General features: G+C 37.8%; 3 protein-coding genes across 8 annotated transcripts in view; 2 read left to right on the top strand and 1 right to left on the bottom strand.

Annotated features, from left to right (window-relative positions):
- The window catches only part of NF1 (neurofibromin 1), a 238987-nt gene that overhangs the window by 47233 nt on the left and 167021 nt on the right, over positions 1 to 24733 (bottom strand). The window lies entirely within an intron of this gene.
- On the top strand, positions 1242 to 5342 carry EVI2A (ecotropic viral integration site 2A). The gene is made up of 2 exons (XM_066366277.1): positions 1242 to 1452; positions 3985 to 5342. The coding sequence occupies exon 2, from the start codon at positions 4000 to 4002 to the stop codon at positions 4702 to 4704; it is 705 nt and encodes a 234-aa protein (XP_066222374.1). The 5' UTR covers positions 1242 to 1452; positions 3985 to 3999; the 3' UTR covers positions 4705 to 5342.
- On the top strand, positions 8807 to 24134 carry EVI2B (ecotropic viral integration site 2B). Of its 2 annotated transcripts, XM_066363762.1 has the most exons (4): positions 8807 to 8929; positions 9345 to 9407; positions 14868 to 14946; positions 16326 to 24134. In XM_066363762.1, the coding sequence occupies exon 4, from the start codon at positions 16338 to 16340 to the stop codon at positions 17694 to 17696; it is 1359 nt and encodes a 452-aa protein (XP_066219859.1). In that variant the 5' UTR covers positions 8807 to 8929; positions 9345 to 9407; positions 14868 to 14946; positions 16326 to 16337; the 3' UTR covers positions 17697 to 24134. The 2 variants fall into 2 exon arrangements, with proteins under 2 accessions (XP_066219859.1, XP_066219860.1); XM_066363763.1 differs by lacking the exon at positions 9345 to 9407 and having other exon boundaries at positions 8808 to 8929.

The following is a 24733-nucleotide window of genomic DNA, read 5'->3' as shown; positions in this document are numbered from 1 at the left end:
CCCACTTAAAGACATAGAATATGTTTTTTTTTTTTTGCTTTTGTTTTTTAATTTTTATTGATTTTAGTGAGAGAAGAAGGGAGAGAGAGAGAAAGAGAAAGAGAGAGAGAGACAGGACCATTGATCTGTTTCTGTATGTGCCCTGACCTGGTATCGAACCAGCAACCTTAGCACTTTGGGACGATGCTTTAACCAACTGAGCTATTCAGCCAGGGCAGGAATACGTTTAGACAAATGCTCTGTTAGGTGATTTTGTCATTGTGCAAACATCAGAGTGCACTTACACAAACCTGGACGGTAGAAACTAACTAATACTGTAATTGTATGAGCTATACTTTTATGTGACTGGCAGTGCTGTTTGTTTACACCAGCATCAGCACCAACACATGAGTTATATGTTTACTGTGATGTTACCATAGTTACGAGGTGATTGAAATTTATCAGCTCCATTATCATAAGTATGGTCTGTCACTGTGTGGTGCAATACTGAAATAATATGGTGAGAGTAAAAAAACTGACCCAAGAATATAAAGAAAGAATCAACATTATCTTAGGTCTGATTAGGGCTGTAAGAAAAGACATGAATTAAAAGGACTTGCTGTATACCAAGCCTCTGAGATTACAAAGATTGTTGCTATCATGAGCAAAACAAAGAGGTTATAAGAGGCAGTGACTTTTAGGTGAAAAATTAGGTACATTTTAGATATGCTGAATATGAGGTGATAAAAGGACATTTGGGGAGAGAGAGATAAAGGGAGGAAAAAGAAGGGTAAAGGAGAAAGAAAGGGAACAAGAGGGAGAGAGAGGGAAAGAGAGGGGGAGAGAGAAACAAAAGCATTTTGTCCTATATAATCTATATTTACTATGTATTTTCTCAAATTGTTGCAGTTCACATGTTGAGATGTGGGTTATGTATATCACTGTTTCTATTATCTGACCAAGACCCCAGGTCTCCAAACTCATGCTACCAAGTCAGTCTGTGGCATACAAATAAAATTTTTAGGGATAATTTTAATGCTGCAGAGAAGATACCATTTCATTTTTTAAATGATACTAATATATCATTCAAAAGCATATAGCAGGCATATGCAATAAGCATTAGGTCAAAAGACATTAAGCAGAAAATTCTCCCTGCCCTGGAGGCGGGGATTTGTTGTACAAAGCTGCCTGTCATGCCAGTGGCCAACTAGACAAATTGGAGATCTTTTTTTTTTTCCCCTGTGACATGTGCTTTAGTTGCAGTGAAAAGGAAATGTGTCATCTGTGGTTTGGTTTGAAAAGTGGAAAGCTCGCTGTTCATGTCTTTATTTTTTTTTTTACTGCAGATTTACTTTAACGTTCATATTTCTCCAAGTGTGTTCTGCTTTAAATTACTTGGAAGCTGAGCTTCAAGACAAGAAGTGACTTATTAAAATAAAGTTAAAATCAGATTCTGACCAACCATTTTGTAAGGTAGGTAATATATATGGCTTTTCTTATGCTGTTTCACTTATAACTTTGTACAGATTAGTGTTTGAGGAAGTGCTTTAAATAGTACCTAAGAATCTTACTAACAAAGTTGAATCGTAAGTGATTGAAAATGTATGCTGTTTTTTTTCTATCCTATTAGGTAAAGTTTAAGCTAGAGATGGTAAAGATTTACCATCAACACAGAGTTTTAAATTAGGATTAGAAAAGATCTGAATTTAAACTCCACAGAGAATTAAAAAGTTTGGTTAGAGAAAAAAGAAGTTTAAAAAAATAAATCCCTTATTACTAACGCTTAGGCATTATAAATTTTATTAAAAATGACCAGAGATTAAAAAAAAAAAACTTTTGATAACATAACCTGGCTTCCATGGCATAAATTAGGGATGTAGAGACAGCTCTCTATTCTCAGGAATTTATAAGGGTGAGAGAAAGCCTCATTTTGTTAACGGCTTGTTTGTTTGGGGATGACAATACATCTGGCTGAAGACAATCAACAGCAGGCCTATTATCTAACGAGTACGAATACTGTGGTGTGTACTACATTGTTAATGAACCAATGTGACAAGAATTGCCCACTTAATTTATTTTAGCATCTGCAGAAGGCCAGTCCAGTATTAAAAGGATGGAAATTACTTGCTAAGCCAATTTAAAGTATTTCCATTTTTGGAAGAATCATAAAGTAACCAGCAATTTATGTCATTCAACTTAAAATTTAAAGTTGAACGCTATTACACAGAAGTTGGTGAACCATATCTTTCACTGTCTATTAAAGGTCATAATCCAAAAAGTAATCTTAATTCCAGAACACATAATAAAGGCTTTTTTCCTCCCTAATAATAATAAGATACATTATTTCAGAGGTTCATTTCAAATTAGCATCATTTATTATATGGTACTTCTCATAAACTATTTCTTATAAAACTTTGAAACTCATAAGAACATGACTAGCAGTGGAATCTGTGTTGCTTGGGAGTGGGTCAGAAATGAAGACTCTCAGGCCCTTTCTGGACCTATGGAATCAAAATCTGCATTAACAAAAAGAGAATGATCTAGTTTTTTCTTCTAGTTCCCTCAAATAAATGCTAACAATAAAAGGTCTTATAAAAGTAGTTCCAACAAACAGGAATATGATAATAAAAGAGAGAGCTCAACAACGCCGATAAACTTCCTGGTTTACCTGAACAGATATGTCGGCTCTATTTAAAGCTTCAATCCTATGGTAGATAATGAGAATTAAGAACAGACTTGTCCCCGTTTTGTACTGGCTTCCAGGGAGCTCAGAGCCAAAAGTGAAATTTAACTTTTTCATTTTTATGTTGAGATGCTTACCAACTGCCTTGATTTCCTATTTCAGTCTAAAACCCCATGATCCTGATGCTCTATATCTTTCAATTTACTGTATAATTTATTTAAACAAAGAAGAAAAAAGTATAAACACAGACAACAGTGTGGTGATTATGGGAGGTAAAGGAGGGTAAAGGGGATAAATGGTGATGGGAGGAGACCTGACTTGGGGTGGTGAACGTGTGGAGCAGTGTACAATGATGCATTATGGAATGGTACACCCGAAACTTATTTAATCTTATTAACCAATGTCAACCCAATAAATCCAATTAAAAAAGAAAAGAAAACAGCCAACCAATAAAAATATTAAATAATTATGTCAAAATATTCAAAGAAAAAAATACTAGACATAAATATGAAAAGTTAATAACTTTGTTGAACTTTTGAAGTTCAGAAGAATTCTGTCTTTTTTTTGTAATGCCAGATATTTAGGTTGAGAAAGCTGGCATGCCGTTGGCCTCTGCTTTCACAGAGCCACAGTTTGTCAGGGGACAGAGAGGTGAAAAGAGAGAACCTCCACTATAAAATTGCTTTCACAAATACTGGGGGTCTGCTTCTAAGTACCAGCTTTATTCTAAGCTTCAAGATGAATACTCAAGAAGAAGAAAAAAACAACAACTTGAATTCCTATTTGAAGTGCATTTTCTTTTGGTTGCTATCACACTTCCCCTTTCCTGACCGAAAGGGAATAAAACAAGCTATTTGCTTTTTATTTTCATACATGAAGCAGTGTTCAAGGCCACATTTCTCCTTTACTATAAAGACTGATGACACATTTGTTAGAAGGTGGGGAGTTTCTGCAAAAACATATCCTTAAGTGGAGGGTTGGAGGAGGAATAAAAAAACAAAAGCAGAAGTATCTGACTCAAAGCCTACGTCTAACATGCATGAGAGAAAACTATGTAAAACCATGGTATTCCGTTTCCAATAATTAATAGTTATTTGTAATGCTAACTTCTAGCACTTAAAAGAATAACAGAAATTATTTCTTTATATGTAGCCTAATAGAAAAAAATCTGTTGAGAAGGAATTTAAACAGGATTACAGATGTCAGGCCTGAGCTGGCAGCCTGCTTGCAACATATCAGCTGTCTATCTTTTAACTACAATTACTAATCCCAGAAACCATTACTTTTTCACAAATTAACAAATTATATTTCTATCCCAATAGATCACCAGCATACTCATGGACATGAAACACACAGGACAGTACCTGCACCTTGCCTTTCTGATGACGACAGTTTTTTCTTTGTCTCCTGGAACAAAAGCAAACTATACCCAACTGCGGGGTGACGATACTACTGTCTGGGATCCAGATGTTCAAAATCAGACAGGCAGAAACCAAAATGAAAACATTAACACAAACTCTACAACCCTTAAAGTAGACAAAAAAAGTAATTCTACAAACATGCCTGAAATGGGAACGCCACCTCCCTTCGTATCTTTAACTCCTACATCTGAACTGGAGTATGACACAACTTCTGTTGCTAGGAACAAATCTCCAACATTACAGAGCATCGAAAACACAAGCAAAAGTCACAGTGAAATTTTCAAAAAAGATGTCTGTGAGGAAAACAACAACAAAATGGCTATGCTTGTTTGCTTAATTATCATTGCAGTGCTTTTTCTTATCTGCACCCTTCTATTTCTATCAACGGTGGTTCTGGCAAACAAAGTCTCATTTCTCAGACGGTCAAAACAAGCAGGCAAGCGTCAGCCTAGAAGCAATGGCGATTTTCTGGCAAGCAGTGGTCTATGGCCTGCTGAATCAGACACTTGGAAAAGAGCACAACAGTTCACAGGGCCCAACCTAATGATGCAATCTACTGGAGTGCTCACAGCTACAAGGGGGAAAAAAGATGAAGAAGGAACTGAAAAACTCACCAACTAACAGATGCTTTAGTCAAGAAAAATGTGAAGTAGCAATAAGAAATTTTACAGAGTAAAAACGAAGTCAGTTTGATATTTAATGCCAACATGTTGGTCTGATGGTCTGAAATTTGACATCGTAGGCCCTTGCAATTTAGAATGAAGAAGGTGAGAAGGGGAGAAGTATTCCTGCTTACTGAATTACATAAACTGTGCACTTTTATTCTGACACTGAATATTTTAAAAAGCAAATAATAACACAACCGAAAATGTAGGGGCCTTTTTAAAGACAAGTTGAAGGAACTAACAGAGGTAGAAAGGAACAATTAAATATTTCTTGTTTGGCAACAGTAGTTAGATGACCTTTGTCTGAATATAAGTAAACTTTGAAGAGTTTTACTGTGTCCTTAGAGGCAAGAATATGCTTCCACACCTAACAGAAGTCAAATTCTTAATGCATAGAGTTGAACTGTTTAGTTTAATGGTACCTTCTTTGCTGAGCGTGACAAAATCCATACCAGCTCTGTATCAACACAGCTAACTTTATGTTCGATGTTTCCATCTTTACATATGATACATATGAGAAAGTGTTTTTCTACTATAAATATTTAATTAAAACTTTTAATTTTGTATAATAAATTAAGACTTGTTAGAATAAAATCGGCTACCTATATTTGCATTGACTTCATTATCTGAGAGAATACATTTAAAGATCAAAGAGAAATAGAGCACAAGTTATAGGTAGAACAGAAGACTAAGTGTGAATGTAAAGCATATCTTACTTACTGCCTGAGTATAACATACCTTCATTCCATAAATATTGCTCTTTGGATTATTCATAGCAAATATGCAAAAGCTGATTAAAATTTTTTTTAATTTAATAATTTATTTTTTACAGAGACAGTGAGTCAGAGAGAAGGATAGATAGGGACAGACAGACAGGAACGGAGACAGATGAGAAGCATCAATCATTAGTTTTTCGTTGCGCATTATAACACCTTAGTTGTTCAATGATTGCTTTCTCATATGTGCCTTGACCGTGGGGCTACAGCAGAACGAGTGACCTCTTGCTGGAGCCAGTGACCTTGGGTTCAAGCTGGTGGGCTTTCTGCTCAAACCAGATGAGCCCACGCTCAAGCTGACGACCTCGGGGTCTTGAACCTGGGTCCTCTGCATCCCAGTCCGACGCTCTATCCACTGCGCCACCGTCTGGTTAGGCGAGCTGATTAATTTTTAAACTTCAGGGATGCCAAGTGGCTGAATGAATGGCCATTTTCATTTTTTTTTACTATCAACAGGTTATGAGCAAAGGACAGGTGGGTATGCGAGGGTTCTAATTTGGAAAACAAGATACTTCAAGTAAATGTTTAACCCTTTAAGAAAGTGGGTTCAAGTAAAATAATGACTTATATTTAAGTCAAGGCTTTCATCTTCAATTAAAGATATTACAAAAGTTGGTTTGAGAGATTTTTTAACTAGTTACTGAAATGGACACATGGCATCCTAATTAAATGCAAAGTAACATTTTTTTTTTTTTTTTTGTATTTTTTCTGAAGCTGGAAACGGGGAGAGACAGTTAGACAGACTCCCGCATGCGCCCAACCGGGATCCACCCGGCATGCCCACCAGGGGGCGATGCTCTGCCCCTCCCAGGCGTCGCTCTGCCTTGACCAGAGCCACTCTAGAGCCTGGGGCAGAGGCCAAGGAGCCATCCCCAGCGCCCGGGCCATCTTTGCTCCAATGGAGCCTTGGCTGCGGGAGGGGAAGAGAGAGACAGAGAGGAAGGAGGGGGAGTGGAGAAGCAAATGGGCGCTTCTCCTATGTGCCCTGGCTGGGAATCGAACCCGGGTCCCCCGCACGCCAGGCCGATGCTCTACCGCTGAGCCAACCGGGCAGGGCCGCAAAGTAACATTTTTTAAAAGTCACATTCCTTATTAAGCTTTTATTTCAGGCAATATGCTAGCCATTTAAGAAAATATTTTATATATTTTTTCCAAGAATGATCACAATCTTACTCTTCCTTCTAGGTTAGCAATTCTCATCCTGGTTGTATATCAGAATCACCTTAAGAGTTTTTACAACTCACCAATGCCTAATTCCCACCCTCTCCTGATTCAACTGGAATGGGGTGAGCACCAGGCATGGGCAATTTTTGCATAACTCCTTAGGTGACACTGCTCTTGAATATCAAATTCCCTTCTTAGAAGGTCCATGGCTCCAAAGATCTAGGGTACATCTTAAAATGCGAAGGGAAATAATAGAGCATCACTTCTATTACCAATTTATTACCATTTGCCAAAAAAATTCATTCCCTAAACAATAAATCATAACAACATTATTTCAGATAAATCTAAATGCCAACAAAGTACAAAGGAAAGCAAGAGAGGACTCATGCCAAGCACGGTGACAGGAAGGAGGCTAGTTTTTGAGAGTTAAGAGGGGCCAGGCTGGAAATAAAACTGGGCAGAGCTCCTATTTTATACAAATTAAAAATTTGAGATTGTGTACTGAACAGTGATAACACAAAGCACTCCTTGGATCAAGTATCATATATAAATACTGAAGAAAATTAAAATAATTTAGTGTCTTTTTAAAAATAAGAAATCAACTAGGCAACAACTTCCATATTCAACATACAGGTCAATTATTTTCTCTCAACACAAGAAAGCTTCTACTGCAGGATTACTTAAAGTTGATCACTGACTACCTTGTACCCTCAGAATGATACTATCCAATGATAGCTCATGAGCAAACAGAAGTAGTTCCTTTCCAAACCTGACAATGTTTAAAACCAATAGGTTAAGATAGGCTTTGAATTCAAAATTTTAAAGTTATTTTTGAACAATGACACTTTTGTTTTCTACTCATAGGTATTATGATCCATATGCTTAATTTGGGGATTTTAAAATGTATCAAAAGTTTATAGCATTTGGGTTATATTCTGCTCTATAGTATGACCCCTTTAAAAAAAAACTATTTTGGAGGGGTACAAACTTTTAAGTCCCTTGCAGTTAATAACTGGGTCTTAATAATCTGTGTTCCTCTGCAGCACAGGGGAACAGACCAGGGGAAAGCAGGGCATGGTTTAATACTCACTGTTTTTTTCTACTGTAACATGTGCTATGCTAGGCACTCTACATTTATTTAATCCTATAATAAGTTTATAAATTAGAAATTACGATCTCCATTTTTCAGATGAGGGAAGAGGGTACAAGGTGACTTGGCCAAAGAAGTTTTTATTCAGACAGACTCATAACTTTCAATAAACCTTGCTCAGTTAACTTATTTAAAAAATGATTCCGAATTGATTTTTCCACTGAGATGTACCCACTTGGCGGATAATCAAAGAGTTGTGGACCTGAACTCAAAAAAGTAAAGTAGTTGGCCAAAAAACTTTAATTGTACTTTTACTTGGTCTCTGTCTTAATTATGTTTGAGGAAATAACATTAATATTTGCTGCTACCTACTCTGTATGAGACATTTGTACATACTTTGTTATCTTACTTAATCCTCACCACAACTCAGCAAGAGAAATATTCTTCCAGAGGAGGAGATGGTGATTCAGGAGTGTGGCAACTTGCCTAAGGTCATAGAAGTAAACAGAGCACATCACTCACTTCCTCTTTAAAAATATTTTTGATTTATTAAGTTTATTGGGGTGACATTGGTTAATCAAATGATATAGGCTTTAGGTGTACAATTATGTATAACATCATCTATAAATGGTAGTGTGCATTCACCACCCCAAGTCAAGTCTCCCTCCATCACCATTTGTCCCCCGTCTACTCTCTTCTACTTACTTCCCCTACCCACATTCACCACCATTCACTTCTTACGAAAGGAATCGCACTATGAGCAATAACCCAACTAGCAGTTTCTCCTTAGAACATACAATTTGTTCTCTAAGGCTCTATTCTAAATATTGTAATCACACAATCACATTACCAGAGAGACTCAAGTGTTTACTTACAAACATTAATTAAAAGCACTCACATCAAATAGTTCCAAATTGTGTTTTAAAATAAGTTCTGTTAAAGTAGTCCATTTCTGAGTCATTTTGTGGCTTATTGCACTTCCGGAACCAACTATTGATAAACTTCCTCTTTTTCTACAGAAACCATTTCAGTTTGCTAGAGGACCATTTTTCATCTAAAATGAACCACCCCTTTTGTTTTCTTAGCCAAAGCACCAAAATGTCCAGCTAGAACAAGAATTTAGTAACCTGCAAAAGAAGTTAACAGCTGAGGTAAGAAAAATTTCACACAGGCAATCTGGTTTGATCTTTGTTTTATTTCAAATTTATTTTTAAAACTAAAATGACATTAATGCTTTAAACTTAAATTCTGATCGTCTAAAGATGTCTATTACAGGTTTTGTGATTCTGTTGCATAGAATTAAAAATCATTTAGTGCTGAGCTTGCATTGGAGAAAAAAATTTCACCTAGGTTTGCTAACCTTAGTTCCATAATTAAGAGAAATAAACTGTAGCCATGGTGGATAAAGCTAAGGGCTAGAAAGAAATAAAACTAGAATCCATGGATATGACTGAATTTACAACTTCAAACTATCACTGTTAAAAATTCTAATTTGCTTTCTATAAATTTTTCCTGTACATAACATAATCCATAGATTTAAATTATTTTTATTTTTTAATCCTTTAGTTTCCATAGTGAGAATGGTTGCCTTCACTTAATTTAAAAAGAAGCCAATGGAGATTTAATGAGGTACTTGGTTATCATTATTTTATGTTTTATTTTTTATACAGAGAATTTTATGTTTAAGTAATAATGACCACATGAAATATCATTTTTAAAGTTCACCAACACAAAACTGTTATGATAAAATGTGTGTGTATATATATTCATATCACCTATATGTTTATGTCACGTATTATCTGAGTCTTTGGTAAAAAGTATAAAGAAGATACAAAAAAAAACAACAACACACCCAGAGTAAACAGTAGAAAATTGCAAATATACATAAAAAGTGCCAACTCTATAAGTCAATTAGGAAATTACAAAGTAAATATTCTCCAAAATAAAAATTACAAAGATTTTTCAGACTTATAATATCATGGAATAATAAATTCATAGTGGGTGATATCCTATATCAACTTTTCATAAACACTTATGATTTCCCTTAGAAAAAATCCAAAGTGGACTGCTGTAAGTAACTATTACAGAAGTTTGAAAATAAAGATTTTAATCTCTTTTTTAGATGAGACTTGTCTATATATTTTTAAAGGGTCAATCCTAAATTTAGAGTTTTCACCTAATTCCAAAAACAATTCTGTCTAGAAGGAAATTATGAGTTCTGAATAAGTCTGAATTTGTTAAATATTTAAATCTGAGCCTTTTCATTTTTAAAAATGACGTCAAATATGACAGCTTAAAGGCTAATCATTCAACCCCCCCTAACTATTTCTATGGAATCACAGGACTGACACGGTTTTCTGTTCTTTTCCTACCCTCTACACAAGGCTACCTCCGAAAGTCACTTACATGTTCCCAGACAGTTCACGTCTCCTTTCTTCATAAAATATTTCTATCTCATAACTTTACCGTGAAAGGCAGTGCAGCAATATATAGTGACATGTCATGGAACGAAAGCTCTCTGGTACAAGATTAACATGGTTTCTGTGTTAATGCCACTATTTAGAGCTGGGATACTTTGGCAAACTACCCAACTTCTCTGTTGTTCAGTATCTTTGTCTGTAAGATGAAGATACCACCACCTTGGTCAGTAAAATATAGAGGATAGTGCCTTGCATTTGTTGAGTACTCAGTAAATGCTAGATATTATTATTGATAAAAGATGGTCAGCAAATACATCCTATCATACTTCAAGGATAACTTCCTTTTCTCCTCTTCCTCAAGATATAGGGTTACTGATTTATTCCTTTTATGGTTTCATAACTTCATTAGTTGGAGATACACTACAACTAATTTTTAATCTGTACTATAACATATCAAAGTAACTAAAACTCAAGATATTTTTGATACTGCTACCTCCATTTGTCATTTTGTCTAGGATATGCTCTCTAAATCTAAAAGACAATGAAACATTTATCATATCCAACTTAACAGCATTAATTTTAAATGCTGGACCCTTTATGTACATATGTGTTATATTTATGAGTACATGTCTAATACATGGGGACCCTTGCTCTGCTGTAACTGCACTTTAAAATGCTTAGTTGAAACAGCTTATATATATATATTTTTTTTTTTAAATTTAATTTAATTTTATTTATTCATTTTTTTAGAGAGGAGAGAGAGAGAGGGAGAGAGAGAGAGAGAGAGAGAGAAGGGGGGAGGAGCTGGAAGCATCAACTCCCATATGTGCCTTGACCAGGCAAGCCCAGGGTTTCGAACCGGCGACCTCAGCATTTCCAGGTCGATGCTTTATCCACTGCGCCACCAGAGGTCAGGCAGCTTATATATTTTTTAAATGTTTAATTTTCAAGAAAATCAAATACAAAAATCACTCAAACCTCAAAGAGCCAACCTAAAATAATGAGCAAATTACTGCCATATGAAAATAGGCAAATTTGGGATTTGCCTGAGCAGTACATTAGAAAAATGCTACATAGAATGTGCCCAGGTTCTTAGCGTACTGGGGCATGATCCTGGGTAGTGCCGGTGGGGGGTGGGAGGAGAATCTTAAGAGTATTTAGAACAGACAGGAGGGCCTGAAACAAAGATGAGTGAGTCTGAGATGGGTTCACACGTCCTCCCCCTTGGGAAGACAGGTGCTCTGTTGGCTCCCTGTACAAATGCAGGCTAGTGACAGGGCAGCTTGAGGTTGCTTCTTTTATCTACAATCTTGTCCCCAACCTTCTGATACTGCTCACTTTAATATTTGCCCTAACTTCTTGCTAACTACATAACCACCACTTTTTCTTCAGCTTTTAATTCACTTTTCTTCTTTTCAATACCTTCTCTAGTCAAGTGACCTTCCCCTTTCCCATATATTTGCTGCTACTATAATTTTTGCCTTATTTTTCTCTTTTGTGTTATTTTTATATTTCTTTGCATCTCTGTTCACTTCATCTTATCTGACATTTTCTCCTTGGTTATACTCCTCTGCCCCATACGGTTCTAACTTCTATCCCTACAGAAATAATGTGGGTACTTTAGATATGCGTGGTTTATATATTTTTAAAATACATATATTAAATAGCTTTCTGCATTGGTAATAATTCTGGCCTTATTGTCTCTGAGCTATAAAATACATCAGTGTCATCACTATTATATTCCCTATTTATTCTTATTAAAAATCCTGCTCCCCTTTTCTGGACTATTCTGGTCTGCTGTAGAATTCTATCACAGAGTCAAGCATTCTGATGAAGCAACAGGCCCTTGTAGGGTAGACAACTAATCGAAGTGTGGGGAAAGGGGCAGGATTGGTAAAAACTAGAGTTTGGTTTAATACTGTCACAAAGGCTTAAATGATTAGTGAAAATTAGCATATACTGCAAGTCCTAGGACCTCCCTATTGACAATAGAGGCTATGAACCTATCAGAATGGATCTTACAAACTAAACTGGCTTTATAATTATGCTCCTGTTTGAGCTCTTTCCTTCCCTAATACTTTTTTTTTAGCTACTTAAAAAAAAAAGGAACCATGTGGGTTTTAAAAAAAATTTTAAGCAAAGTTACAAGAGAGAACATTTCTGGCTAAAGACAATTCATGGCCTCTATTTCTGCTGCTTTGAACAGATTTTTTAAAAACTAAAGTGAAACTTTGAAGAATAACACTTGTTGATGAGGCTTTTTCTTGGCAGGTAGGGTGGAAATCTGTAAGAACAGCAGGTAGAAACTGCATAAATGATACCTTCCAGTGATGATTCAAATACCCCTATTTATGCCAAAAGTTTATAACTTTTTCACTATTAACCTTTTATAAAATAGATGAAATGCAGAATCTAACAACTTGGGTCTCACCTTCTCTGCTTACATTTTGGTAGAAGTATTTTTAAACAGTGAAAAAGTGAAATGGACAGGAACCAACTTTACTGGGCTCCTAACATATATGGCACCCTGTTGTAAAAGAATCAACACATAAAAACAGAATGCAGTTGAGGATAGCAGAAAGTGAATATGCTCTGAAATCAGGTGATCTTAGGTATAAACTACCAGACTGTCACTAATAGTGATATAACATTAGTCAAATTGCTTAACACACTTTAATTTGTCTCTTTATCTGTAAATCAAGGATTCTTCCATCTTCCACACAGAGTCATTTAGAGGTTAAAGTCTGTAAAACTGGGATAGTATGTTCTACATAAGTATTTTTCTTTGTTTCCTTCTGTCTTCTCCAAGGTTCTTTTTAGTCTTGTTTGAGAGACAGAGGATAATAAAATGTGAAAAGTAATAAAAAATAAGCACAATTACTTAAGAAATTAGAAGTATAAGTGCAGCACATACATGAAGAATTATCTAAGGACCCATAGAGACAACAAGAACTAGGGGGACTCGGGAACGACTGATTTACTCTCTGGGCAGTGTTCAGTCAGAGAACTTGGGGAATGTAAACTGAGGTCTGAAAGATGAGGACAGGTTCAGATAAGCAGGCAGAAGGGGGAAAAGGCTGGGTTTGATAAAAAAGAACATATTCTGAATGGGTGAAAAACAGCATAATTAAAAGTCTGCTTAGGAAACAAAGTGTGTGTTTAGAAAGTCTGTAAGATGGAAAAGAGGTGCATGTGGCTGAATGAGAAGTTTCAGTTAAGAGATGTGAGTCAACACTGGTAACCTCAGGCCAGGAGGAAGAGAAGAACTCAGTTCAGAATTTTTATGTTGACAGCAATGGGGAACTTTCAAGCAAGGGAGAAATAACCTGATTATATATGTGCTTTTAAGAAGATTAATTCATCAGCAGAGTGCTGGAGAGTTAAAAGAAATATTTTTAAATTTAGGCTAGAAGTATTAAAGAGTAAATAAGAGACCATACAGGGGGAAAATTACGTATTTTTTCTATGAAAATAGGGTAATTTGCCATCATTGTGTACCAAGTAATAGAGGAGCAAGCAATGAAAACTACTCAAGGCCCTGGCCAGTTGGCTCAGCGGTAGAGCGTCGGCCTGGCGTGCAGGAGTCCCAGGTTCGATTCCCGGCCAGGGCACACAGGAGAAGCGCCCATCTGCTTCTCTACCCCTCCCCCTCTCCTTCCTCTCTGTCTCTCTCTTCCCCTCCTGCAGCCGAGGCTCCACTGGAGCAAAGATGGCCCGGGCGCTGGGGATGGCTCTGTGGCCTCTGCCTCAGGCGCTAGAATGGCTCTGGATGCAACAGAGCGATGCCCCAGAGGGGCAGAACATCGCCCCCTGGTGGGCATGCCGGGTGGATCCCGGTCGGGTGCATGCGGGAGTCTGTCTGACTGCCTCCCCGTTTCCAGCTTCGGAAAAATGAAAAAGAAAAGAAAAGAAAAGAAAACTACTCAAATATATATATGGAAAAATCATCTGACCCGTGGTGGCGCAGTGGATAAAGCATCAACCGGGCACTGATGCTTCCTGCTCCTCCCCCTCTTCTCTTTCTCTCTTCTCTAAAATAAGTAAATAAATAAAATCTTAAATATATATATACGTGGAAAACCTATTATTTACAAAAGTTGAGGGAGTTCCTCTTCTCCTTTTTTGTACTTTGCACAGAACATTAAATCCCTCTCAGATTGGCCTACAAACCAGAAAAAAAGTTTCTAATCATGTGCATCAGGATCTAACACTGAGGTTTCCTTTTCCTAAGAAAATTGGCTGAAAATTGACTTAGTGTAATTGCTCGCTTTAGGGATAATGCATTGAAGAACGGGCTAGATGAATTGGGTAGTTCTCATGGTTAGGTAGGATATTAGATGACAGATGTAGAACTAGACCCTTAACTAACTCTTCAAGTTTGAGCATCCACCATATCCCAGGAAAAGCTCTAGCTGCCAACTTCTACACATGCCTTCTTTCCCCATGCTTGTGTGTCATTCCCTGGCTGGAATATTTTATTTGCTTAATTATAGACCTTTCAAGATTCAGTTCAAGTTTTACTTCTTTGAGAAACTCTCCCTAAAGCCCTCCCAGGCTAGATTAGTTCCTCTGTGTATCTCCTGCATACATTTATGAGAAAATTAATCAAATTACAATTATTTATTACTTGTTTCTACAACCAGATTTTTTTTTTTTTGTATCTTCTAAGCCTTGAACAGGTCCTGACACAAAGATGGTGTTTATCCAGAAGTAAATGAAAGCTGCAGCAGGACTACTTGGCCAACTGGGTAAGACGGACTCATCCAGATCCAAAGCTCACTTTAGGATTTCGAGCCACAGATTCTCAGTTGAATTGAATCCTTTACAAAATATTAGGGGCTAACATAAAGATATAGTGCTAAACACTGATGGTGTTGCAAAGTTACTCAAACAACAGACTCTGTGCATAAGAAATGCACACTGGTAGTACCATTAAAAATAGAGAATTTGAAAGAAGAGTCAGTTTTGAAATGAAGATGAATTCTGCTTTAAATTCTGAATTTGCTAGCTCTGGCCAGTTGGCTCAGTGGTAGAGCGTCGGCCTGGCGTGCAGGAGTCCCGGGTTCGATTCCCAGCTAGGGCACACAGGAGAAGCGCCCATCTGCTTCTCCACCCCTCCCCTTCTCCTTCCTCTCTGTCTCTCTCTTCCCCTCCCGCAGCTGAGGCTCCATTGGAGCAAAGTTTGCTCGGGCGCTGAGGATGGCTCCGTGGCCTCTGCTTCAGGCACTAGAATGGCTCTGGTTGCAACAGAGCGACGCCCCAGATGGGCAGAGCATTGCCCCCTGGTGGGCGTGCCGGGTGGATCCTGGTCAGGCGTATGTGGGAGTCTGTCTGACTGCCTCCCAGTTTCCAACTAAAATACAAAAAAAAAAAAAAAATTTTTTTTCTGAATTTGCTGATAGTGGGATGTATACATGGAAATGCCCAACAAGAGGTCAGAGAAATGTTACTAGAATTAAGGACAGTTGGCCTGGATGCACAGGTTTGGGAGTTTTGGCATAAAGGTGAGAGCAGAAATCTAACAGATTCAGGATCAAAGAAAAGTAGGTAAGATGAGGACTGCATATGAAGTACCAATATTTAGGAGGCAAGAGAAAAACAGGAGCTAGTGAGATTAACACGAAAGGAAGACTATTACAAAGAACTCTGAGTAATAGTGAAAGAATAGTCAGTAGTGTCAAATATGGTCAAGAGAGGGGAAGAAAGAGAGAAAAATAAAAGATCTTTGGATAAAATAATAGACGGTTTCTGATGTCTTTTAAGACAGCAGGATCAATGTATTTCAAGTCATAAAGTGAGAAGAAGTCGAGTCCATGGAACCGGCACACAGAGACTATGTATTTGAGAAGTAGACTGTGAGGTGAAGGACTGCAGTGTAATGAAGCAGGAGGGGCAGCGGGGCCAAGAACAGATATTATGAAAGAATTAAAAGGAAGCATTGCCTATAAGGTCCAAATGTTGCAGAACAAGCTAGAGCATATTCAAGAGTTGTCTACACTAGCCTTTAGTGTATCAAATCTAAATTAGGAATAATAAGTACTTATCAGATACTTACCTACATTATGCCAAACACCAAATGAGACCTAACCATCTTTCTTTTTTTCATTTTAAAACCAATGGTAAAAAGGAAACATCTGAAATGGATCCCAAATATTTCATTTTAATTTTCTTTTGTGGACACCTGAACCATACATTTTTCTCAGAGACAGCAATTACAACAGAGAAGCAACCACAGTCTACTTTATCTAGATCACCGCCATATCTCTTAGCTAATTCTCAAAACACAACAGGGAATCCTTTGGGTCAGCCAACACAAGTCAATAATGCTTCCTCTGGACAGCCTACACCAACTGCCCAAGCTGCTGCTGGAACACCACCAGCAGTTCTCTATACTTCTTCTGGAGAACCAGCAGCACAGACTCCAGCTGGACAAGCACTTGCCTACAACACCACCAGGCAACCAACACCACCAGCCAACACCTCCTCCCAACAAACAGCACAACCTATGTTCACCTCTGGCAGACAGCTACCAACATCTGCCCATACTTCTACCAGACAACTGGTATCATCTGTCTACACTTCCACTCAACAACCATCATCTGTCCACACCTCTTCTAGAAAACCAGTACTACCAACTGTTCAAAATCTACCCATACATCCAACATCAGCTGTCAAAAGTTCACCTAGGATCACACCAGGATTCATTACAGACAATCTCAATAATGAACATAAAACCAATCATAATTCAATGGCTGCCATATTAATTGGTGTAATTCTGGTTTCTATGCTGGTAGCTATCATCCTGATTATACTATGCAAATGCTTGAGAAAACCAGTTTCAAATGATCAAAATTGGGCAGGTAGGTCTCCATTTGCTGATGGTGAAACCCCTGACATATATTTGGATAACATCAGAGAAAATGAAGTATCCACAAAACGTACATCCATTATTTCACTTATGGCCTGGAAACCAAGCAAAAGCGCACTTTTAGCAGATGACTTAGAAGTTAAATTGTTTGAATCAAGTGAAAACATTGATGATGCCAACAACCCCCAAACAAAGAAAATAAACGATCAAGTAAATGGTACATCAGAGGATAGTGCTGATGGATCAACAATTGGCACTGCTGTTTCTTCATCAGATGATGCAGATCTGTCTCCACCACCTCCTCCCCTTCTTGATTTGGAAGGACAGGAGAGTAACCAATCTGACAAACCCACAACGACAACTTTATCTCCTCTTTCAAATGATGCCACAAGTCTCCCACCATCTCTGGACTGTCTCAATCAAGTCTGTGAAGATCATAATTCCGAGTTCAAACAGTCCCTTCCACCTCCCCCTGATTCACTTAACTTGCCCCTGCCCCCAGAAGATTTTATGGAAAACCTGGAGATGGATTCCAAGAGTGAGATCCAATGCCAAGAGTTCTCCATGCTTCCTAACTCGGATCAAGATCCCAACGAATCCCTGCCACCTCCACCTGCAGAACTGTTATAAATATTATAGCTTGCTTTTGAGCTGATTTTCCTTCTTTTTCAAAGGACCCGCTATCTTTTGATTTTCTTCATGAGATGGAATATATTAAATGGCAAGAGGTAGCCAATTTTGATTTTTATTCAGGAACTAACTGAAATTCATGTGCATAGGTAAAACTTATTTTTAAATATATATATCTATGTGTATGTATATGTATATGAAACAGTATTCTATTTACTGGCTATAGCATCTAATTTTAGTATACAAAATATTTTCCACATGTGGATGGTATATGTATCAATAACTTAACCATTTTGGAAACAAACAACCTACATATACATAGTACCAATCAATAGATTTCCCCCCCCCCAAAAAAAAGCTGTGTATCAAGTTACCTTGAATAAATAAAATTTAATTTTTCCATTTCAAAGTTTGAGGTGGAGGAAATAAAATATTAGATACGTACTCCAAGTTTGAAACAAAACTCTAAGCTTTAAATTAATACCTCCAGTATTAAATAAATATTCTAAGTTCACAGGGATGAGTGATAAAATGCATTTTTGAAAATGAAGAAATTTCCTTTTAGCTCTCATTGGAAATAGTAAAGCAAACATATTGAAATATCAAATTAGGTCAGGGCACACAGGAGAAGTGACCATCTGCTTCTTCACCCCTTCCCTTTCTCTCTCTCCTTTCCTCCTGCAGCCATGGCTCGAATGGTTAGAGCAAGTTGGCCCCAGGCGCTGAGGATGGTTCCATGGCCTCTCCTCAGGTGCCAAAATAGCTCAGTTGCTGAACAATGGAGCAGCATCCCCAGATGGGCAGAGCACTGCCCTGTAGGGGGCTTGCCAGGTGAATCCCAGTCAGGGTGCATGTGGGAGTCTGTCCCTCTGCCTCCCTGCCTCCCTACCTCTCATTTAATAATAATAATAAAAAAAAGAAACAAGTTTCAAATTAGGGGTTAGGTTGGGAACATTTACTCTGAAAAAAAAAAATGAACAAGCACCATAAAATGTAGACATTTTCCTGTCTTACTAGGAGAGCACAAATTTTGAAACCAACCTGTTTATACACCTTAAGAATCCAAACGAAATAAAATCTTACAAAGGAAAAAAACCCCATAAAACACTTCTATGGCTTCATTTCAAATTTGAATGATTTTTTCTAAGAAAAACAGATTGTACTGAAATACAGATGATTCTCAACTTTCATTAAATTCATACTTTGCATTTAAACACTATACATTTAAACTCTTTAACCACCTTTCTTATGCAGAAGATTCATCTTTTATCCATTACCTGATAAGTGATAAATCTGAGGTATCAGAGTAGGCATAAACCCAACCTGTCCAAGTCAAGGTGGAGAGTGTTCATGGGCCTCCACTGTGGAGGTCAGCTCATGCCCACAGAAGCACTCCTTTACCCAACAAGCACATCTTCGTTCTCCTTACCCACCCCAGCACCTGGGGGAAACAATCACTTAGAATGATGTATGCTGGCCTTTTTGGTAACTGAACCTTGGAAACACTCCTAGTTCCAGGATTTTTCTGAACAAAATACAGCATTTATTTGTAGCATGGTGTTCAAGAAACTAAGTTCCATCTTTTAATAAAACCCAGCAGGCTTTGGGGCATTGAGTGTGTGTGTGTGTGGTGTGTGTGTGTGTGTGTGTGTGTGTGTGTGTGTGTGTGTATGTGAGAGAGAGAGAGAGAGAGAGAGAGAGAGAGAGAGAGAGAGAAGGGGGAAAGAGAGGGAGAGGGAGTGAGGGAGAGAGAGAAAGAGAGAGAAACATCAGTTTGTTGTTCCACTTATTTATGCATTGACCATTTATTTATGTTTGATCCGACCAGGATCAAACCCACGAACTTAGTATATTGGGACAATGCTCTAACCAACTGAGCTACTCGGCCACAGCCTCTTCCACACTTTTTTCTTTCCATTACCTTCCTTCCTAACCTCTTGAAGGATGGGTATTAGGAAAAATAAGGAAATATAAAGTCTCGTAAATTAAGAACTGATGATATGGCCATAATCTTATCTAATTTCTTCAAACACTACAGGCAGCTTTACTCCTTCTGTTCTTTGTATAATAAAACAGACTACTGTTAGCAGCTGGCTTTTGTCTTTTTAAGAAATTCTCTGCCAAGGAGAAAAATAATTCCCATTTACTGCATGCAATTTCCCCTCACTGAGGTCAGTAGAGGCTGAGCAGCCAAACAGTGGCAATTCTTGCTTAATCAGCAGAAATGCAAGCTAATAAAAGAAATATAGGAAAGAAAAAAATGTTGGAACAAAGAAAAACTACAGAAATAGTTAATAATTATTATTATCTTTAATAATATTTAAAGGATCCAGAAGAGAAAGTTTATTTCATGAATATGGCAAAAGGACAAGGCCCAGGGTGATTAAAAGCAGACTGAACTCCATGTCACTATGAGTGGTGCTCTTACCACATTAGCATTGACCAGATTCAGAAACAACCCTGATGACCATCTAGTTCAACCCCTTTTATTTGTTAAATGCTGAGAAAAATGGGCCCAGAGAGAGTAAGTGACTTGTTTATAAGTGGTATGAAAATGAGTTTGTCCCCTGACTCGTGGTTCAGCACTTTCTCACTAATACAAGACCAGAGCATGCCTACTTCATGCCCTACAACAGACATACCTCACACACGTATTCCATCTGTTGTTGGCAGTGGGGACACAATCAATTAGATGGAGGTGACCTGTAATTGTTATTATTGCCTAGTTCTGATCAGTAAGTAAAGTAGCAAAATATCTAGGCACCTATAATTAAAACACTGTGATACTGTACATGATTAGACAAACAGATCAATGATATGAATGGAAAGTCCAAAAATAGACTCCAATCTCAAATCAGGGGGGAAATCGAATATATATTTGGAAAAAAATAAAATTGAATCTATATGTCACACTACATTGGAATAAACACCAAATAGACTAGAGATTTACACATAAAATATTAAATAATAGGCGAAAATATGGGTAAATTCCTTTGTAATCTAGAAGTGAGAAAAACCTTTCTAGCTGAGACTCAAAGTCCAGAAGCAATAAAAAGAAAAAAAATCGAAATACATAAAACTTTTAAGTGGCCAAAACAAAGAAACATACAAAAAGTCACTATAATAAAACCAAAAGACAAATGGCAAACTGAAAAATAAAATCACAACTTAAATTAGGTCAAAGAGCTACTATCTCAAAAATGTAAAAAAAACACACAAAAAACTCCTAACTATAGAAGGGGGTGGGAAAGACCCACAATACAATAGAAAATAGGTATAAAACTTAGTCACAGAAGAAAAATTTTAATAGTCCTTCAAAACATATATAAAGATATACAACCTTCCCATAATATGAGAGATCCATTTAAAATTACAGAGACACTATTGCTTTATTGATATAAATCAGAAGTTCAACAACAAAGTCTACAGTGAGGGTCTACAGAACTAGACACCCTGACATACTGCTGGTGGGACTGCAAAACGCTGCAGTCTATAGGGAGGAATTTGGCAATAACCAAAAAATTCCAACTTCTGTTGTTGTTTTTTTGCATTTTTCCTAAGTGAGAAGCAGGGAGAGGCAGACAGACAGACTCCCGCATGAGCCGGACTGGGATCCACCTGGCACACCAACCAGGGGCCAATGCTCGACCTATCTGGGATGTTGCTCCGCTGCAATCGGGGCCATTCTAGCACCTGAGGCAGAGGCCATGGAGCCATCCTCAGTGCCCAGGCCAACTTTGTTCCAATGGAGCCTTGGCTGTGGGAGGGAAAGAGAGAGATAAGAAGAAGGAGAGAAGGAGGGGTGGAGAAGCAGATGGGAGCGTCTCCTGTGTGCCCTGGCCGGGAATCGAACCTGAGACTTCCACACACTGGCACTGGGCCGACACTCTACCGCTAAGCCAACCAGCCAGGGCCTTTTAAAGGTTTGCTCTCTTTATTTTTTATTTTTGTGACAGGGACAGAGAGAGACACACAGAGAGAAACAGACAGGGACAGACAGGCAGGAAGGGAGAAAGATGAGAAGCATCAATTCTTCGTTGCGGCACCTTAGAAAAAATTCCAACTTCATTTACCCTTTTACAGAGCAATCCCATTTTAGACAACTTTTTCAAAGATTCATTGAAAAAAATATGAAGTTACTTAGATGCAAGTAGATTTACTGTGGCATTATTTGTGATAGCAAAAATCTGGAACAACCCAGATGCCCAGCAATAGGAGCCTGATTGAACAAACCATGGTTTACTCCCAAAGGCAGTACTATTAACCATAAAATGAATGAGAAAGATCCCTATGTACTGATAGGAGTGATCTTCCAGATATATTAAGAAAAAAAATAGATATGTAACAGTATATGTAATATGCAACTTTTTATATAAGGAAATAAGAACATATAATACATATATATTTTTGTAAGTTTGCAGAAAGAAATACTAATAAGAAACAATCAAAAATAGCCACCAACAGGAGGAGGGAAAAAATAGGGAGGAGGAATACAGAAGAAAGATTTCTCTGAATATACCTTGTTATATAGTTGTGACGTATACAGTCCCTAAAAACTGATAACTGAGACACATGAACCTAACTTTATGTAAAGATGATATAAAAACAGAGATAACAATTATTTCATGTAGCATTAGAATACAGAATTGACTACAGCCTGGGTGAAATATATTCTAAAAACAAACAGAACTGCAAAGAAATCTTAAATGTTATTCAGTAGTTTATAATCTAATGTTTGCAGCAAAACTGGTATTATTTTGAAACTATTTTAGGATGATACAAATAAGCAATTATGTTAATGCTGTTAGGAACCATTTATAGGAAATATGTAGGATAGAGAACAAAATTAAATCTTTACAAGGAAGCAAACAGACAAATCCAGATAAAGGACATCCTAAACAGCAAATCACTGAGTTTTGGCAACATGGAGAGAAAAGGGGGAAGGAGGTGGGAGAAAAGACCTAATACTTTCTACCTCATTAGTTCTTCCATGTTTTTAAAATACTTATTCAGGACTCTTAGCTATTTTCAGTAGGAAATTTAGCTTGAAGAACCAACTATTATTATGAAAAGTAGAGAATATAACACAGTCTCAATTAAGAACAACAAATGTTATCAACTTAAGTAATAGCCTTCCTGCCTGACCAGGAGGTGGGGCAGTGGATAGAGCGTTGGACTGGGACCGTGGAGGACCCGGGGTAGAGACCTCGAGGTCACCAGCTGGAGCGCAGGCTCATCTGGTTTGAGCAAGGCTCACCAGCTTGATCCCAAGCTCACTGGCTTGAGCAAGGGGTCACTAAGTCTGCTATAGTCCCCCCCATCAAGGCACATATGAGAAAGCAATCAATGAAAACTAAGGTGCCGCAAAGAAGAAATGATGCTTCTCATCTTTCTCCCTTCCTGTCTGTCTGTCCCTATCTGTCCTTCTCTCTGACTCTCTCTGTCTCTGTCACAAACAAACAAAAAAACAAACAAAAAAAGCCTTCGTGACCAAGCAATGGCACAGTGAATAGAGTGTTGGCCTGGGATGCAGAGGACCCAAGTTTGAACCCCAAGGTCGCTGGCTTGAGTGAGGACTCATTCAGCTTGAGCGCAGGCTCACCAGCTTGAGATTGGGGTCGCTGCCTTGAGTATGGGATCAGAGACATGACCCCATGGTCACTGGCTTGAGCCCAAAGGTCACTGGCTTGAACAAAGTGTCATTGAATCAGCTGGGGTCCCCTGGGCTAGGCACGTATGAGAAGCAATTAATGAACAACTAAATTGACAAAACTACGAGTTGATGCTTCTCATCTCTCTCCCTTCTTATCTGTCTCTCTCTTGCAAAAAAAAGAAAAAGAAATACCCTGACCAGGCAGTGGTACAGTGGTTGACCTGGGATTCTGAAGACCAAGGTTCAAAACCCCAAGGTTGCCGGCTTGAGTGCGGGCTCACCAGCCTGAGCACGGGGTCACGGGCTTGAGTGGGGGATCACAGACTTGAGTCAAAGGTCACTAGTTTGAAGCCCAAGGTTGGTTTGAGCAAGGGGTCACTCACTCAGATGTAGCCCCCCTGGGTCAAGGCACATATAAGAAAGCAATCAGTGAACAACTAAGGTGTCACAACTATGATTGATGCTTCTCATCTCTTTCCCTTCCTGTCTATCTTGTTTGTCCCTCCCTCTCCTTTGATGAAAAAAAAAAAGAGAAACTGATTGGGTTTCCAAACTGTTGATTAACATAGGATAGTCATTCCCTGGCAGGTAATCTGTTATACCTTTCACAATGTTGGGATAATATAGTATATCCCAGGACAGTGTATTTCACAAAAGGTATGTAAATGAATTTACTACTGAGTCTAGAATATAATAGTTGCCTAAATAGCTGTAATTCCCGACTTGACAGACTTACTTAAAACATAATGTGTCTGAATAATATTTAAAATAAGTTATAACAAACACTTAAGCCAATAAAAATTATTTCTGGAGTAACTATAACATACTATTATTTTATTTCATAAGAATGTCTAAGATAAGGACAGTTTGTTACAATTCAAGTATGTTAAAATGTTCCCCCTTTTTCTTTTTGGGAATTTTATCATAATCTTTGAAGAAGAAGAAGCAATTTGGTATATTCCCAAACTTAGAAATGAGAAACACTTTTATACTGGAATTTTTTATTATATGCAGCAGAATCTGATCTCACTATAGCCTAAACCCAAATTCATCTGAATCTAGTGTGTCCGTCAAGTCATGGTGCACTTTTGACAGGTCACAGGAAAGCAACAAAAGACAATAGAAATGTGAAATCTGCACCAAATAAAAGGAAAACCCTCCCAGTTTCTGTAGGATGATGTGGCAGCATGTGCGCATGCGCAGATAATGACGTAACACTGTGTATACAGCAAAGCAGCCTACGGCTATGCCAGTTGAGATGTGAACGGTACAGAGGAAAGTTCAGTGTGTTCTGTGGCTTGCTAAATTTGAATCCGTGACAAAAGTGCAACGTGAATATTGGCGCATTTATAACGAAGCGCCACCACATAGGAATAACATTACT

This window comes from Saccopteryx leptura, chromosome 2 (genome assembly GCF_036850995.1).
Source record: "Saccopteryx leptura isolate mSacLep1 chromosome 2, mSacLep1_pri_phased_curated, whole genome shotgun sequence".
In the NCBI taxonomy this organism is placed as follows: domain Eukaryota; kingdom Metazoa; phylum Chordata; class Mammalia; order Chiroptera; family Emballonuridae; genus Saccopteryx; species Saccopteryx leptura.
The sequence above is the reverse complement of the archived record's forward strand: the minus strand, read 5'-3'. Positions and strand labels throughout refer to the sequence as shown.